The sequence below is a fragment of the Drosophila erecta genome, unplaced genomic scaffold, assembly GCF_003286155.1.
Source record: "Drosophila erecta strain 14021-0224.00,06,07 unplaced genomic scaffold, DereRS2 tig00000021-arrow-pilon, whole genome shotgun sequence".
Classification (NCBI taxonomy): Eukaryota; Metazoa; Arthropoda; class Insecta; order Diptera; family Drosophilidae; genus Drosophila; species Drosophila erecta.
In genome coordinates, this window is record NW_020825198.1 from 7230876 (window position 1) to 7245016 (window position 14141).

Consider the following 14141-nt stretch of genomic DNA (forward strand, 5'->3'; position numbering starts at 1 on the left):
GTGGACGATTTGCTTTTAATTGCGAAAGACAGAGTGGCTGCATAAGCCCCATAATCTCAACTTTAAACTGCAGTTGAAGGCGGTGAAGGGTCTTAAGTCCGCGCGATTGCATAAGCCACTTAGTCTTGCCAAAAAGAAAAGATCGCCTTAAAAAAATAGTTTTCTAAAGAAATGGGGTATACAATGTCTGTTTGTTTGCTTTGATCGAAATCCCATTTCGAATTCCGAGAGATTGCGAGGCGAAGATAAATATTGATTGTGGACAGTTGGAAATTATGTGTATCTTTCGATTAGACTCTGCATTTAGCACACACTGGAGTGTTTTCACTTTCATCTCATGGGCCCAGTTGTGATTTTTCAGTTTTCGATGGTATCTGTGAACTGTGCGTATGCAAATTAGGTAGCGACAACGAGGCGCAGAAATACCGTAAGTGGCCAAAAGCAAAATCTCTGCTACAGATATGAAAAAAGATGCCTGAAAGATACACACAGTTAACCGTTTCTACTTTTTTCTTTTCTGTTTTTGCCAAATGAAAGAGAAATTGTGTGCGACGGCACCAAGATTTGTTTTTTTTTATATATATATATAGTATGCTAATTGGTGCGCTAGCTGAAGCTTAAAGCTATAAATGCCTAGCTCATAAGTCGTCGGAAAGACCATTATGATTTAATCAGGCTGCTGGAAAGGGGCAAACATTACCTAAGGTTTTTGTGGCTATAAAACCACTTATTGGTAATATATACTTGCATCGACATCTTCAAAAGCTTGTAGTTCTATTGATAAGATGAAAAGACCACATTATTTTAGAAATAAATATTTTTGATAATTTCCAAGTGAATGTGAGAATTTGGAAGGATTCTCGTCCAAAAGAGTATCCGAATATTTACTAAGTTATGCTAATGTAACGACTAATTAAGCCCACGCTGTGATCCATATGCGAATATATTATACATTTGGCATAGCAGAAAGCATAAGATTCGTAAAATATGGATGCTTTCTTTCGATATTTCTAACGTTGGATAACATATGTCATTGTTGTGTGGGATTGTTAATCGTTGCGCAATTCGGCAAGGTGAAACATTTGTCCCCTTCAAAATCGAAGGCTTACAAATGCCTTAATGCATTAATCATTCATGTTTTGACCTAGTGTGATCTCAGAATACACATATTAAGTGAAAAGTCTGTGGAATTTAACACCCATTAAACGGTTCGGTTTCGCTTTTAGGGCTTTTCTGCCCTTTGCTTTAATTGGAAGCCAAGTTAATTGAATATTAGGCACTGAAGCGAGGGTAATGGTTGCGGTTTGGATGCGTTTTTCAGCATTATTAATTGCATTTTAATGCTATATATATCGGGGCAAGGGTATACCATTAGGCAACTCTCCTCGGCTTAGGGTTACTTAATGACCCTCGGTCGAAAGATCTTTTCAGCTTTTTGCCTTTTCAACCACGAAACTGTGAAAGAGAAATGCCTCAGAGCCACTAAGAGATGCGGAGAAAGCATCGCAGCAAGTAGCAACATCGACATCGTACCAAAATCAAACGAACTGCAACAATTCGCGAACATACAAGAGCGGCAACAACCACAAGAACAGGTGAACTTACTTGCATACCCACCTGGATTTTTTCCATTTGTCTGCTTTTTTTCTGAGACTATGCAAATCCGCTGGGTGATTACTTTCGATTGGCAGTACTGCTGAGAGGTTGCAGCCTGCTGATTAAGTTGCTGTCCGAGATTTGTTCACGCTGTTTGATTTGCTTTTGAATAATCATGTATATTTTATAGGTTTTAGCTCGTCGAGAAACTAAGTTTATTTAGAGCTATTTAAGAGGTTCCAAATGAATAAAATGTGGCCGTTAACTTTGAGTATATAAAAGGAAGTGTTTAAAATGTATATAGATAATTTACTTATTTCCACAAAGCCCTTAATACAAAATAAAATTTTATATTTTTTAGGTAATTTATATTCTAATTTATACATATATATAATAAAACTTTATAAAATATGAAATGAATACGCACTCATTTATGTTGTAGACAAAGAAATAAATGGCTTTGTTGAATTTCCTAAACATAGCATTTAGAATATTGAATGAAATTATTTTTTAATATTTCTACAAGTAACGGTCTATTTATACATTCATTTGACACATTTTCTTTACTTCATTTTACACAAATGTTTATTTAGTAAACTTTACAGCACTGCCTGCGTCAGCTGATTGATCCCGCACTTTCAACACTCTTTGCGCCAAAAATCGAACTGCGTGCGATTGTGTGCGTGTTCAACTCCAAATGTTTTTGGTTTCTTATTATTATTAACAAAGAACAAGTGACCCAGAAATATGAGCGAATCGCTTGCAGAAACTGCAGCTGCAGCGGAAAATGAAGACCAGGCCGACGACTCGATGGAAAAGCTGGAGTTCGACGAGGAAGACGAGCAGATGGTCTCCGGCGAAGATTTATTGGGTGGCAAGAGTTTGATGATGTCGGATGACAGCGAAAACGAAGATGGATCCCAGGAAAAGCACAGAAAGATCTCACCCAAGGCCAGGCGCCGAAGGATCCTGGACAGTGATCAGGAGGAGGGCGCAATGGAGCAGGGAAATGATGATTCCCCAAGGAACAACGAAGAAGTGAAGGAGGAGGTGGTTTCTAGGCCGAAAACGAAGGTATCCGGCATCATAGACTCGGATAATGATGAAGAGCAGCAGCTGGGCAAGCAGGAGAAGAAGCCACCCGCCAAGAAGAGCAACAAAAAGAGATCCCAGGTGGATGACGACCAGGAGGAGCAGGAGAAACCTGCAAAAACCAATAAGATAAAGAAGGCGGGAAAGAATAAGAAAGAGGCCCAAACAGACAAGGTGGAGGACAGCTCCTCCAAGGAGGATAAACCAAAAAAAGGATTAAAAAATAAGAAACAGTTGGCTAAAGAACATAAAACCGAAGCAGACGAAAATGTCGACGGCCATCAACAGCATAAGACACCTGCTGGAACACAACAGTCCAAAAAGATGGCCAGGAAACAGAAGCAACAAGAGAATGATAAGGAGGACAATGTCACTGAAAAGGAGAATTCGAAATCTTCCTCGAAAACAAAGGCAAAAAAGTCCGGCAAAACTAAAAAGGATTCCCAAATAAACAAAGAGGAGGATTTCCCAATGGAAGTGGAAGACTTCAAAATTGATCAAAAAGAAGATCACAAGTCAAAAAAATCAGCCAAGAAAAATAATAAAAAGTTGGTCAGTGAGGGATCGGAGGAGGTCACAGACCAGAAAGACCTGGAGCAAAAGAAGCCACCCAAGAAAAACAAGAAAAATAAATTGGATAATATAGACAATATCGCGGATAAGGAGCAGATAGTTGAGCCGAAAAAGATTGCAACGAAAAGCAAACAAAAGATTCTGAGCGATGACGAGTCAGAGGAGAATCAGGATGAAGAGGGCGGAAAGCAAGATCTCAAAATAGGCAGCGATATGGAAGACCAGGTTATGCAGGAACCTCCCAAAAAGGCGAAGAAAAAGAATCAACGAATGGACAGTGACAGCGAGGATGAAATCCCGAAGGCCCACAGCGAGGAAGGAACCAGTTCACCCAAAAACAAATTGAAGGGATTGGTGGACTCCGAGTCTGAGCCGGAAGAAACTGCTGCAGAAGTGAGTCCCGTCAAAAACAAACTCAATGGATTGATAGACTCGGATTCGGAACCAGAGCTAGACAATCCAGATGAATATGCAGGAGAACAGGAAGCGCCCAGAGGAAGCACAGACTCCAAAGAGAAACCTAAGAAGCCCAAAGTTGTTCGAGTGAGTTTTTTAATTAACAGGAACTCCATAAATAGCTTAATACATACGTTCATATAAATAGGAATCAGCTAAGAAAGCGCTGATGGGGATGCAGGCCATCCAAAGTGAACAGCAGCGTTTGCATCGCGAGGCGCACATTAATGTGCCCTATCACCAGCCGAAACCGAGGACACTGAAGGAGTTTCTTAACCGACGAACCGTCAACACTCCTCTGGCCACGGCTCTGGCTGGAGGCAGTCCCATGCCCAGCAGGCAGCCAAGGAAGTCGGTGGGACTGCGGATGACCAGGGAGGATTTGGAGGCATATGCGTAAGCTGCATGAGTCTTTAATAGACCGATTTAACGTACTTAACTTTTTAGGAAACTTATGGAGGACCGCGCCAAGGAAGCTACCGAGTTCTTCAAGTCTGAATCAGAGTCAGATGAGGAGGATGATTCCGACAACGAAGAGCCTATGGAGTTAAAAGATAATCCAGGTGTTTTGGATGAGATGCTGGATAATCCAAAAACTCCAGAGCAGCCCAAGAACGACACAGAGGACTTGACGAGCCAAGTCGTTATTGCGGAATCCGCCTTGGGTGAAGCCCTACCAGATGATCCCGTTGGGGAAGAGGCAATGGTGACAGATTCTATTACCGAAGAAGAACCCATTGCATCCACAGCTTCTGCAGATGCACTGAAATTCACTGATTTTGAAATTCAGCAAGAGATTAACGCGAAATCTCCGAGCAAAGTCTGTCTGATTACAGAAGTGGTGGAACTGCCCAAGCTGGACTTGAGCACTATAAACATAACACCGCCCTCTAAGCCAGCCACTCCTAAGATCAGCGAAGCTATTCGCCGGCTGAAGATTGAGAAAAGCTCTGATGAGAGCCCTTCGCTGAAAGGCGATCCCAACATGGTTATCGATTTGGAAACAGGTGATATGTTCGCCAAAAAACCAACAGGTGTTGATGATCTGCTAAACCGTCTGATGAAAACGCGGGAAGCTAAGAAGCACAAGACCACAGAGACTGTTAAGTATGTAATACGCTTTATCATCTTCTTCAGCCCGATAACTTTGGTACTTGTTTTTAGCATCCTAAGCACTGAACATGGCAAGCTGGAGATGTCCAAGGTGAGCATTCACCTGCACGAAGAGGAATTCGCAAAAGAACCAAAGCCAGGAGCGGGTTACATCAAAATGCAGGAGCATCTCAAAACTCTGATCACTAGGAAACGCATGGAGGACCTGCGCAAAAAGCAGGCTGAAGAACAGGAGAAAATTGCAGAAGAGGAGGAGGAAGGCATGGATGTGGATGATGAGTACGAACCGGAAGATAAACCTGCTTATGCAGAAGTAACTATAAATGAAGATGAGGAAATCATAGATAAAGGTGATAGCACTGCTGAGGACGATGACGATGCTGAAGAAAACAAAATCGATGCCGACGAAGATCTCGAAACCGATCCAGTTGAAGATCTAGCAGATGAGGAAAATGGCAGTGGAAGTGAACAGGAATGTGAACCCGACCCAGAGCCAGAAACGCAAACCAGGAAAAAGAACCGCATCATTAAAGCCTTCGAGGATGACAACTCCGATGAAGATGATCTCGACCTCCTGCAAACTCCGAAGCCAAGCAATGTTACTCCCATGACAGCGACTCAATTGCAATTATCCGCCCACAAGCTTTTCGATGCGGAGACCCGACGCACGGCCAGCGATGAGGAGAATGAACTTCTTGATCTGTGTTCTGGTCAGTTTCCGCAGACCCAGATAGTCTCCTCCGCCGCTCCTTCAGTTGATACAGCGGTTATTAGTCAGATTCCCATGACACAGTTTGCCGGCAGCAGCCAGGCAGCAGATGAACTGGAGGGTCTGTGTTCAGGTACCTTTGCCACCCAGTTGCCATCGCAAGCACCTACTCAACAGCCAGAGCCACATGAAGAATCCCTAGAATCGGCAGCAGTGGCCAACAGAATAGTATCCAGCGACGAAGAAGTACAGGAGGATGTCTTGGAAGTTGATAAGCCAAGAAACAAAAAACTCACCAAGAAAAGGCCAAAGAAAAAGGGCAAATTGGGCTTCTCGGATGATGAAGACAGCGATGGTGCAGTTGAGGAATTCGAGGAGGAAAGTGACGGAGAGCCAGTGGAGGATATTCCGGAAACCTTTGTAGACTACGATTCGGAGGAAAATGAAATTGTTGTGGAGATGACCAAGAAGGATCGTAAACTACGAGCCGCCAACTTTGTGGACAAAGAAGCTGAGTTGTCTGAATCCGAATGGGGATCTGCCGACGAGGACGAGAAGAACATGGATCAGTACGACATTGAGTTGGGCGACGACGATCAGTTTGATCGTGAAAAACTGCGGCACGAGCTTGGTCAGATACATGCGTAAGTATAAATAAAAGCTCCACTTCTTAAACTTGTTAAACATTTTACATTTATGATAGACGTAAAATGATGGATCAGGATATCCGGGAAGTGCGCAAGATCAAGGAGTTGCTCTTCGAAGAGGAAGAGGAGGGAGCGAACCGCCAGCGCCAATTCCGTTGGAAAAACGTGGAAGCCGGTTTCAGTCTAGACGATAATCGACCTGATAATGGTGAAGGGAACGACGGCAGTGGCGATGAGGAGAACGAGCATCTGTGGCGAAAAATCCGCTATGAACGCGAACAGCTTCTCTTAGAGAAGGGTCTAAAACCGGTGCGAAAATTCGTTTATTTTCTTTGTGTTTTTCTCTAAATCATATTTGTGTTTCAGGAAGTGGCTTCACCGCTCTCCACTTCCGTGATAAACACCAGTAACACTGGTAATTCCATTCGCCGGCTGAACATAATTTCCTCTAAGAAGACAACTGTGGAGGTGAAGAAGAGTTCTCCGTTCCTGATCTCAAAAACAATAGCTGGCAAACAGCAGAAGAGCGCAGCTCGCGGCTCCTTTCTAGTTCGAGACCAGCAGACGCTCACCAAACTGGCAGGACTCACAAAAGGAAGCTCCGTCGATGTGGACGGAGCGGAGGGCTCTATTTCTGTGAAGTCAGCGAAGGCCAAAAACTTTGTTTTCGCCACGCTAACGGAAGAGGAACATGAGGTGGGGACTAACTACGATATTTTGAATATAATTCCTTCTAAACCAAATGAGTTGAATTTCAGAATCGGAAGAGAAAAGCAGCCGATTTACTGAACAGCAGCACTGAAACGGGGGTAAACTTCATGAAGAAACCAAGGATGGAGCCGCGGAGAGACAAGTGTCTAATAGATCAGCTGCTTTGATCGTTTCTTCTTTTACGCTAGGACACACCTTAAATGTACATTTCGAAAGTTAGACTGTTAAGTTAGGTAATAGGAGTGAATAAAAGTAAATTAAATTTATATTTGTTTGAATAAAAGCAGTATATGCGACTAGTACTGTTTGATTGTAGGTATTTTTACACAATCTCTGTCCGATTGATATGAAATTTGGTATGTGCGAAGATAATGCTTAGAAATTCTATATATTTCCATAAAATCGTTTAAATTAAGATTTTACTATCGTTGTTAACGGTCTATTTGGTATAATGTAATATATATATATTTTAGTATATTTCTCCAGCTAGATGGTATATTTCGCGCCTTTAAACATTGGTCATACTGTGTGAATGAATATGAATTCTATAAAGACATTGTGAATATGTGAGTGATTCATTTACAAAGTCGCTGTGATCCAGGAGGCACAATAAAGCCACCGCCTCCTCAGATAAAATTAATCTAATCTACACACCGTGGCGAACAGCGCTGCCGCAGCTAAATTTTCAACAACCGGCGGATCGGGTCGTCGTCAATCAGTAAACACTCGCCCGAAGACGCCGCCGGACGTTCCAGTCCCCAGTCTAGAGATCTCACAGTCCGACGAACAAACAGCAGAATGGTGGCCCCCTCGAAACTCAGCCAGGTGCTTAGCTACCAGAACTTCGTGCATGCCGTATCCGGAGCTGCGGTGAGTGGGCAAATATTTGCCGGCTAAAGGTCAAGTTGGTGCCGGTGCTAATTTGCATTTGGTCAACTCTTCACAGGGCGGCTGCATTGCCATGAGCACCTTCTATCCACTGGACACGGTGCGTTCCCGCCTGCAACGTAAGTGCCCCCACGGATTTGACAATCGAAGTATAACTAATCTGCAGTGGGAACCCGATAAGCGGGCCACGCTTTGATAATTCCTATAAGCACACCTATGGATCTGCGGGCGAGTTCAAATTCCACCGTTTGAAACTTTCTATGGATGATATGTTAAAGAGCCCTTTTAATCAATTGTCCGGGCTAATCCAATTTTAGGTTCTGCTTATAGATAGAATTCGATAGCGTCTAGTTCATGTGGCTAGACAAAATTGTGTATATTATATTTCTGGATAGGATAGCGAATAATTAGGTTTATTTTTAAAGCAAAACTAAAGAAATGATATAGATGAATAGATTTCAAATTATATAGAATATTTTGAATAACAGAATTCATTTGAAATGAAGTGAACGAAATATACCTATGTGATGATATCGAGGGTTCACTTTATTACCTCAAGTACACGAACAGTTTATATTATACGAATGCATAAATGTTGCAATTGTATAAAGCCATTGGACTTTGTGTCGTAAAATTAAGTATACATTTGAGAATTTAAAACTTTTTACAAAAATCATCAAGAATATGTAACCGTTCATAAAGAAAAGGTTTTTGTGAGGTGATGCTTGATGTATTTTTTAATGACAATTTTAGCCAATATTTACCGAAAATGCTTGCATATACGACTAGAGTGCTGTCAGAGTTAATACTAGAAATTGGATAATTATCATAATAGGGTTCAGGGTTGGGTTGATATCGCTGACTCGTAATGTTCGTGACAAATTAAATTAGCGCTTAAACCAGACATACCTGAAATATTCTTGGTTTCAGAATCTCCAGCTTAAAAGCTATTGTTTGCTCCAATGAATCTTTGCAGTGGAGGAAGCCGGCGAGGTGCGGAGTACCAGGCAGGTGATCAAGGAGATAGTGCTGGGCGAGGGATTCCAGTCCCTGTACCGTGGTCTTGGCCCTGTCCTGCAGAGCCTGTGCATTTCGAACTTTGTATACTTCTACACATTCCATGCCCTCAAGGCGGTGGCATCGGGAGGCTCGCCATCCCAGCACAGCGCTCTCAAGGATCTGCTGCTGGGCAGCATTGCCGGCATCATCAATGTGCTCACCACCACACCATTTTGGGTGGTCAATACGCGACTGCGCATGCGCAACGTGGCCGGAACCTCGGACGAGGTGAACAAGCACTACAAGAACCTGCTGGAAGGTCTCAAGTACGTGGCTCAGAAGGAGGGCATCGCCGGTCTGTGGTCGGGCACCATCCCCTCTCTGATGCTGGTCTCTAATCCCGCCCTGCAGTTCATGATGTACGAGATGCTTAAGCGCAACATTATGCGCTTCACCGGCGGTGAGATGGGCAGTCTGAGTTTCTTCTTTATTGGCGCCATTGCCAAGGCCTTCGCCACGGTGCTGACCTATCCTCTGCAATTGGTCCAGACCAAGCAGCGTCATCGCAGCAAGGAGTCGGACTCGAAACCATCCACCTCGACGGGATCCAAGCCCCGCACTGAGAGCACACTTGAGCTGATGATAAGCATACTGCAGCACCAGGGCATCCGTGGACTGTTCCGCGGTCTGGAGGCCAAGATTCTGCAAACCGTGCTCACAGCCGCCCTGATGTTCATGGCCTACGAAAAGATAGCCGGCACCGTGGTCATGCTGCTCAAGCGCAACTGAAAAGAGGCTCTAGTCTACAAGTAGTTTTACTCAATTACCTTACATTACACATTCTGACATAGGATATGGCCAGCACACAAGCTCTCCAAAGTTTAGCAGCTAAGCGTCAATGGATAAAAGTAAAGAATAAATAGTTACAAGAGTAAATAATAGCTGGTTGTTTTATTTATATTCGTCTGCACAGCAGATGGTCCATCTTTAACTTCATACCATTTATTGGGCAAGTTGGTGATACCTTTTGTCATTCTCAGTAGAGTCCTATGAGCACTTTTTTTTGGTATCCTCGTTCCCACTTGACTAATCTTCATTAGACTTGGACTCTTCTGAAGACTCAGGTGGCTCCTCGTTGTTGTTCCTGGAGACCTCTGAAGACTCCGATTTGGAATCCCCTTCGCCGGCAGATTTCTTATCACTGGGATTGGCCAACTCGGCCAGATTGAACTTTTTGCACTCCAGATAGTTGTCGATCACGCTAAGCAGGCACCAGCCCCTCAAGACTTCCACGATGATGGATTTCTTGGCCTCCTTCAGGTCCACCTTGTTAGCCACGTTCTTGGAGTTGACCAGCTCGGCCAGTTGGGTGATGATTTGGTCCCGCTTGATCTGCTGATTGTAGCGATGATTGAAAATGATGCCATAGCTGGTGGGTTCCTTGAGGAAGTGCTTATCGAAGAGCACGCCGGCGGCAGAGATGATGTCCGGCATATTGGCGCGGCAGACGGCTTCGATGGGCACCAGGCGGAGGAGAAATCGTGACATTGACTTGCCGGTGGTCGCTATGTCGTTGATGATGTGTTTACCTAGCGCCACCGGATCCTCTAGTTGGGTGCGGATGAACACGCAGTTGGTGGTGTTGGTGTCAACATTCTGGAATCGTACCTTGCGCTGTGAGAAATTCTCACGGCATTTGGCGGCAGCTACTTCCAAGTCGTCGTCGTCGTCATCACTGACACCTCCAGCCGCCGGCTTCCCATCATCCTCTGGCTGCTTCTTTTCCGGCTCATTCTCTGGCTTTTCAGAACCGTAAAGTATATCCGCATAGTGGTTTAACAAATTGTAGCATTCGCGAACACATGCCTTCTCGTTGATGTTGCACGTGGCAAAGAATCCACGTTGGCCAGCTTGGAGCACCTGCTTCTTGGCGTGGAAATACTTCTTCTTATTGTTATTGAACTTGTGGTTTTTGCCCATTTTCGATTTCTTTGCAGCGGGTTCCATGAAATAAAACTTATTTTGCTTTACCGGCTGATTAAATAAGAGAGACCGTAAATTCAATGCCAATAATGCCGCGCAGTCAACAATCTACTAAAATTGGTAGATCAGAAATTAGAAGGTGTGGTCACTTTAAAATTGAAAATATTGAAAGAAAAATTTTCTTCAAAAATTTTAATTTTTAAGTGGCCTAATCTGAAATAAAATAAAATTTAATATAAACCGTGCTTTTAGTCAATTACTTTTAAAGTAAAGTAAATCCTGAATTCCACCCCAACCATCAGTTTCAATTTAAAAAACATCAATTTGCAAAAGGATTCATTTAATTGTAGTTACTTTTATTAAGCCGACAATTCTCACATACATTTGCCGTAGTCCGTCACTTAAATTCAATTACTCTCATTCCATTTGATGTTGTAAACATTATAGCGTAATACGTATGTGCCTGTTTTCGGTTCGAATTTAAAATTAGATAAATTTAAGAATTTTGGAATTATTTATTTTCTGCGTTCGCACTAAGATTAGTTCATCGTCATTCGTTTACATCGTGTAATTAAACGTAAGAAAAACAGAATTCATCAGTTTCAGTTGTTTGCACACTTAAATGCTAAAGCATGGTAGCATATATATGCGAAATGAAAGTACAAAATACAGATGGTGAAGGCTGCTGAATATCTAACTAAAGACCTATCTCGCTCCGCCTGGACTTTATCCGCAGACTCAGTTTATCCGTTTCAAGTTTTTGATTGTGGTTTACCAATATACAGCGGTATATCATATTAAAGTATAAATAAATGTATTGCAAAGTGGCGTCGTTGCCGCCCGGCTTTGCTTTGACTTAAGCCTTAATATTGTGAACTTAATGGTATAGGGGTTCCTAAAACATAACTAAGCAGATGCATTATTTCGGCATCAATGCGCTTCTCGCGTCCCATTAAACATAGTGTGTGAAAATGTACAAGGCCAAGAGCAATACAAAATTATCATCAAATTAAGATTACGAATTATGCATAGAGTGGTTTAAAGTAAAATGTACAATTGTTGCTATTTATATAAAACAAGCTAGCGCGTTCTTTTGCTTCCGCAATTGCATATGTCGCATGTCATACAGGATTGCCATAACTTTTGTCCACATATCCTTTAGTCCCGAGTGTGTATATGGGGTATATGGGATGTGATCGATGTCCGCTCACTTAATCTTTGCATATTTACCAAAGTTTTAGTGCTTAAATTTGAGGAAATTGCACTCTGCCGCTTTTCCAATTGGTCTGCGGGAAAGGTGACAGGTGCTCCTAAGGCCAAAGCCGAGAACCGAGCAAAAGTAAGTATTATCAACACATTGCCAAATGGATTGCACGTGAGAACGTGTTCACAAGATTACTTTTAATGTCCAACGGCCGTAGTGTCAGTTTAAGTTTTCTTTTCATGCTCTCACGTATTCAAGTGTCATATAAATCTTTTTCCATATATGTATATAAATAGGTGTTATCATGATTGTTGTGGTGAAGAGGGAAACGTTGCGGTGCTTACAATTAGGTGAGGTCTGCTCGTAGGTGCATATGACTATAGTATTTATAGTATGATATAGCTTGCACTACCATAAGATCAATGACGTTTAAAATCAGTGTAAATATACAAAGCATACGAATGGTAAATGAATCGAACTTAGCTTAGGTCAAATGTACAGTGTTGTGTGAAAGTTAGGTGTGTTGTTTCATATGTTTTTTGTGTGGTATGGCTGTCCGACAGAACGCAAAGTTATGACAAAAGTACACAAATCAATCGATCATACGCAAGGGTTTGCTGAGTAGGTAACATTTAAAACCGCCCGGCTGATTGCCCGCCCCGAAAATGAACTTAATCCTAAGCATAGAGCGTGCACTCAATGTAACTCGTGGGCACAAAGCCCTCGTCCCAGCCATTGGAGTTGTTCTCCCGCCGCACCCGCGTCCATCCATCTCCTTGGTCGATCTCGATCACTTGCAGTTCCTCGCCCTCACTCATGGGTATGCTTCCCTCGCTGGAGGCTACAGGGGATTCAAATCAGCATGTATTAGATGCTATCAAAAAAAATATGCAAGCATATTTTCCACTACTCACCTTCAAATGGATAGAGGGCTCGACATTTTCCCACTGGATTAAGGGTCTCCACTTCCGTTTCATAGTAGGTATCCTCTCCAATCGCATTTTCGTTGGCGCTGCCTTGTCCCGACCCTGGCAGGGATGTGTGCGAAGTGCCCAGGCCACTCTCGGGACTTGCCGAACTGCTGGATTTCACCATGGAAAAGGCAAAATGAAACGAAATATTTGAAGAAGTTGCAATTTTCACATTATTAAGTGTCATCATGTTTGGTGTAGAGCAATAAAGAATCAAGAATTACTACAAATTAGAAGTATGCGCAAATTGGTATTTAAATTTTTCTTATATCTTTGGCTTATTGTGGACTTTCTGGGCTGTGTTGCTAGTTTATATGCTTTTATATGTATATGAGTAAGGAACCAACACCGAAGAAAATGCCACACACCGTGAAGAGTGCAGTGATATTATGATCAAATTAAGTAATACAGATTAGATATGCGATGCCAAATCATAATGCTACGATAATGTATGTACGAGTATGTGTGAGGGTGAAATATATAGATAAATATATAAACATTGAACATAGACTTATGAGTGTACCCGTTATTGTTATTATTATGCCCATTTTGTATTTGCGCCACATTATCCTCAGAATCTGACCTGCTTAAGCTGCCAGCATCATCGGGCTGGTCGTCGCCATCATCATGATGGTCATCGGCACTGCCATTGGAATGTCTAAAATGGAGTATGCATTTATTAGATTACTAGTGGTACTGGTTCAAATTGATGTTAACTCACCTAGAGGTTCGATGACCGTTCTGCAATTGATTTCGAGTCGCCTGCGGACTACTGGTGGCCGTCGGCACTTGGCTGGCCTTCTCCAAGAAGCCCTGGTACTTCTTCAGATCCACTTTCAGCTTCTCCAACTTGTGTTCCGACTCGTTCAGTTGTCCCTCGACGGTCATGGGATTGCCCAGCGAAGAATTCGCCTCATAGACGATCTTCATCTTCATCAGGCCATCCCGTGCTTTTGTTTCCTGGGCGATGTTTTGTGTCAGTTCGGCGATCTTCGCCTGCAGTTTCTTTCTTCGTTGGTTAGGTGGCAGATCGCTGAAGTCCTCCTTTTGTCCATCCGCCGTTAGGGAATTCTATGGCAATTACAGCTTGGTTAGTTGAATGAATTACAAACATGTCTCATGATATCGCTATAGGCCAATGCAATGAATAATAAAGTACAAATCAGGACTAAAAAGACAAGACATTCACAAGACACAAC

At 42.7% G+C, this 14141-nt stretch overlaps 4 protein-coding genes across 11 annotated transcripts in view; 2 read left to right on the forward strand and 2 right to left on the reverse strand.

The window, feature by feature from the left end:
- The first annotated feature begins 2205 nt into the window (after nt 1–2205).
- Nucleotides 2206–7141, forward strand: LOC6543891 (claspin). The gene is made up of 7 exons (XM_001971850.3): nt 2206–3804; nt 3866–4113; nt 4165–4824; nt 4882–6183; nt 6243–6495; nt 6553–6882; nt 6945–7141. The coding sequence occupies exons 1-7, from the start codon at nt 2344–2346 to the stop codon at nt 7062–7064; spliced, it is 4374 nt and encodes a 1457-aa protein (XP_001971886.1). The 5' UTR covers nt 2206–2343; the 3' UTR covers nt 7065–7141.
- Nucleotides 7142–7387: 246 nt separating this feature from the next.
- LOC6543892 (peroxisomal membrane protein PMP34) lies at nt 7388–9725 on the forward strand. The gene is made up of 3 exons (XM_001971851.3): nt 7388–7767; nt 7844–7904; nt 8762–9725. Exons 1-3 carry the CDS (start codon nt 7696–7698, stop codon nt 9571–9573), a joined length of 945 nt encoding a protein of 314 aa, XP_001971887.1. The 5' UTR covers nt 7388–7695; the 3' UTR covers nt 9574–9725.
- Nucleotides 9721–10874, reverse strand: LOC6543893 (THUMP domain-containing protein 1 homolog). Its single transcript, XM_001971852.3, has one exon. The coding sequence runs from the start codon at nt 10789–10791 to the stop codon at nt 9871–9873; it is 921 nt and encodes a 306-aa protein (XP_001971888.2). The 5' UTR covers nt 10792–10874; the 3' UTR covers nt 9721–9870.
- A 228-nt stretch (nt 10875–11102) lies between these two features.
- Nucleotides 11103–14141, reverse strand: part of LOC6543894 (formin-binding protein 1-like) — a 32513-nt gene continuing 29474 nt past the window's right edge. For 2 of the 8 annotated variants that reach the window (XM_026976517.1, XM_026976516.1), the window contains 4 exons: nt 13664–14013; nt 13466–13600; nt 12886–13052; nt 11103–12812 (listed from right to left, as the gene is read on the reverse strand). In XM_026976517.1, the coding sequence (XP_026832318.1) occupies nt 12649–12812; nt 12886–13052; nt 13466–13600; nt 13664–14013 (816 nt within the window). In that variant the 3' untranslated portion in view covers nt 11103–12648. The remainder of the gene's footprint in view (nt 12813–12885; nt 13053–13465; nt 13601–13663; nt 14014–14141) is intronic. The other 6 variants (XM_026976512.1, XM_026976509.1, XM_026976514.1 and 3 more) reach the window with 5 other exon arrangements.

What these genes read in the sequence shown, in the direction of transcription:
- LOC6543891 (XM_001971850.3), top strand. Translation starts at nt 2,344, where the DNA reads ATGAGCGAATCGCTTGCAGAAACTGCAGCTGCAGCGGAAAATGAAGAC. An exon ending in AGAAGCCCAAAGTTGTTCGA is followed by an intron (nt 3,805 to 3,865) that starts GTGAGTTTTTTA and finishes TCATATAAATAG; the next exon opens with GAATCAGCTAAGAAAGCGCT. An exon ending in GAGGATTTGGAGGCATATGC is followed by an intron (nt 4,114 to 4,164) that starts GTAAGCTGCATG and finishes TTAACTTTTTAG; the next exon opens with GAAACTTATGGAGGACCGCG.
- LOC6543893 (XM_001971852.3), bottom strand. Translation starts at nt 10,791, where the DNA reads ATGGAACCCGCTGCAAAGAAATCGAAAATGGGCAAAAACCACAAGTTC.
- LOC6543892 (XM_001971851.3), top strand. Translation starts at nt 7,696, where the DNA reads ATGGTGGCCCCCTCGAAACTCAGCCAGGTGCTTAGCTACCAGAACTTC. An exon ending in ATGCCGTATCCGGAGCTGCG is followed by an intron (nt 7,768 to 7,843) that starts GTGAGTGGGCAA and finishes AACTCTTCACAG; the next exon opens with GGCGGCTGCATTGCCATGAG. An exon ending in GGTGCGTTCCCGCCTGCAAC is followed by an intron (nt 7,905 to 8,761) that starts GTAAGTGCCCCC and finishes GAATCTTTGCAG; the next exon opens with TGGAGGAAGCCGGCGAGGTG.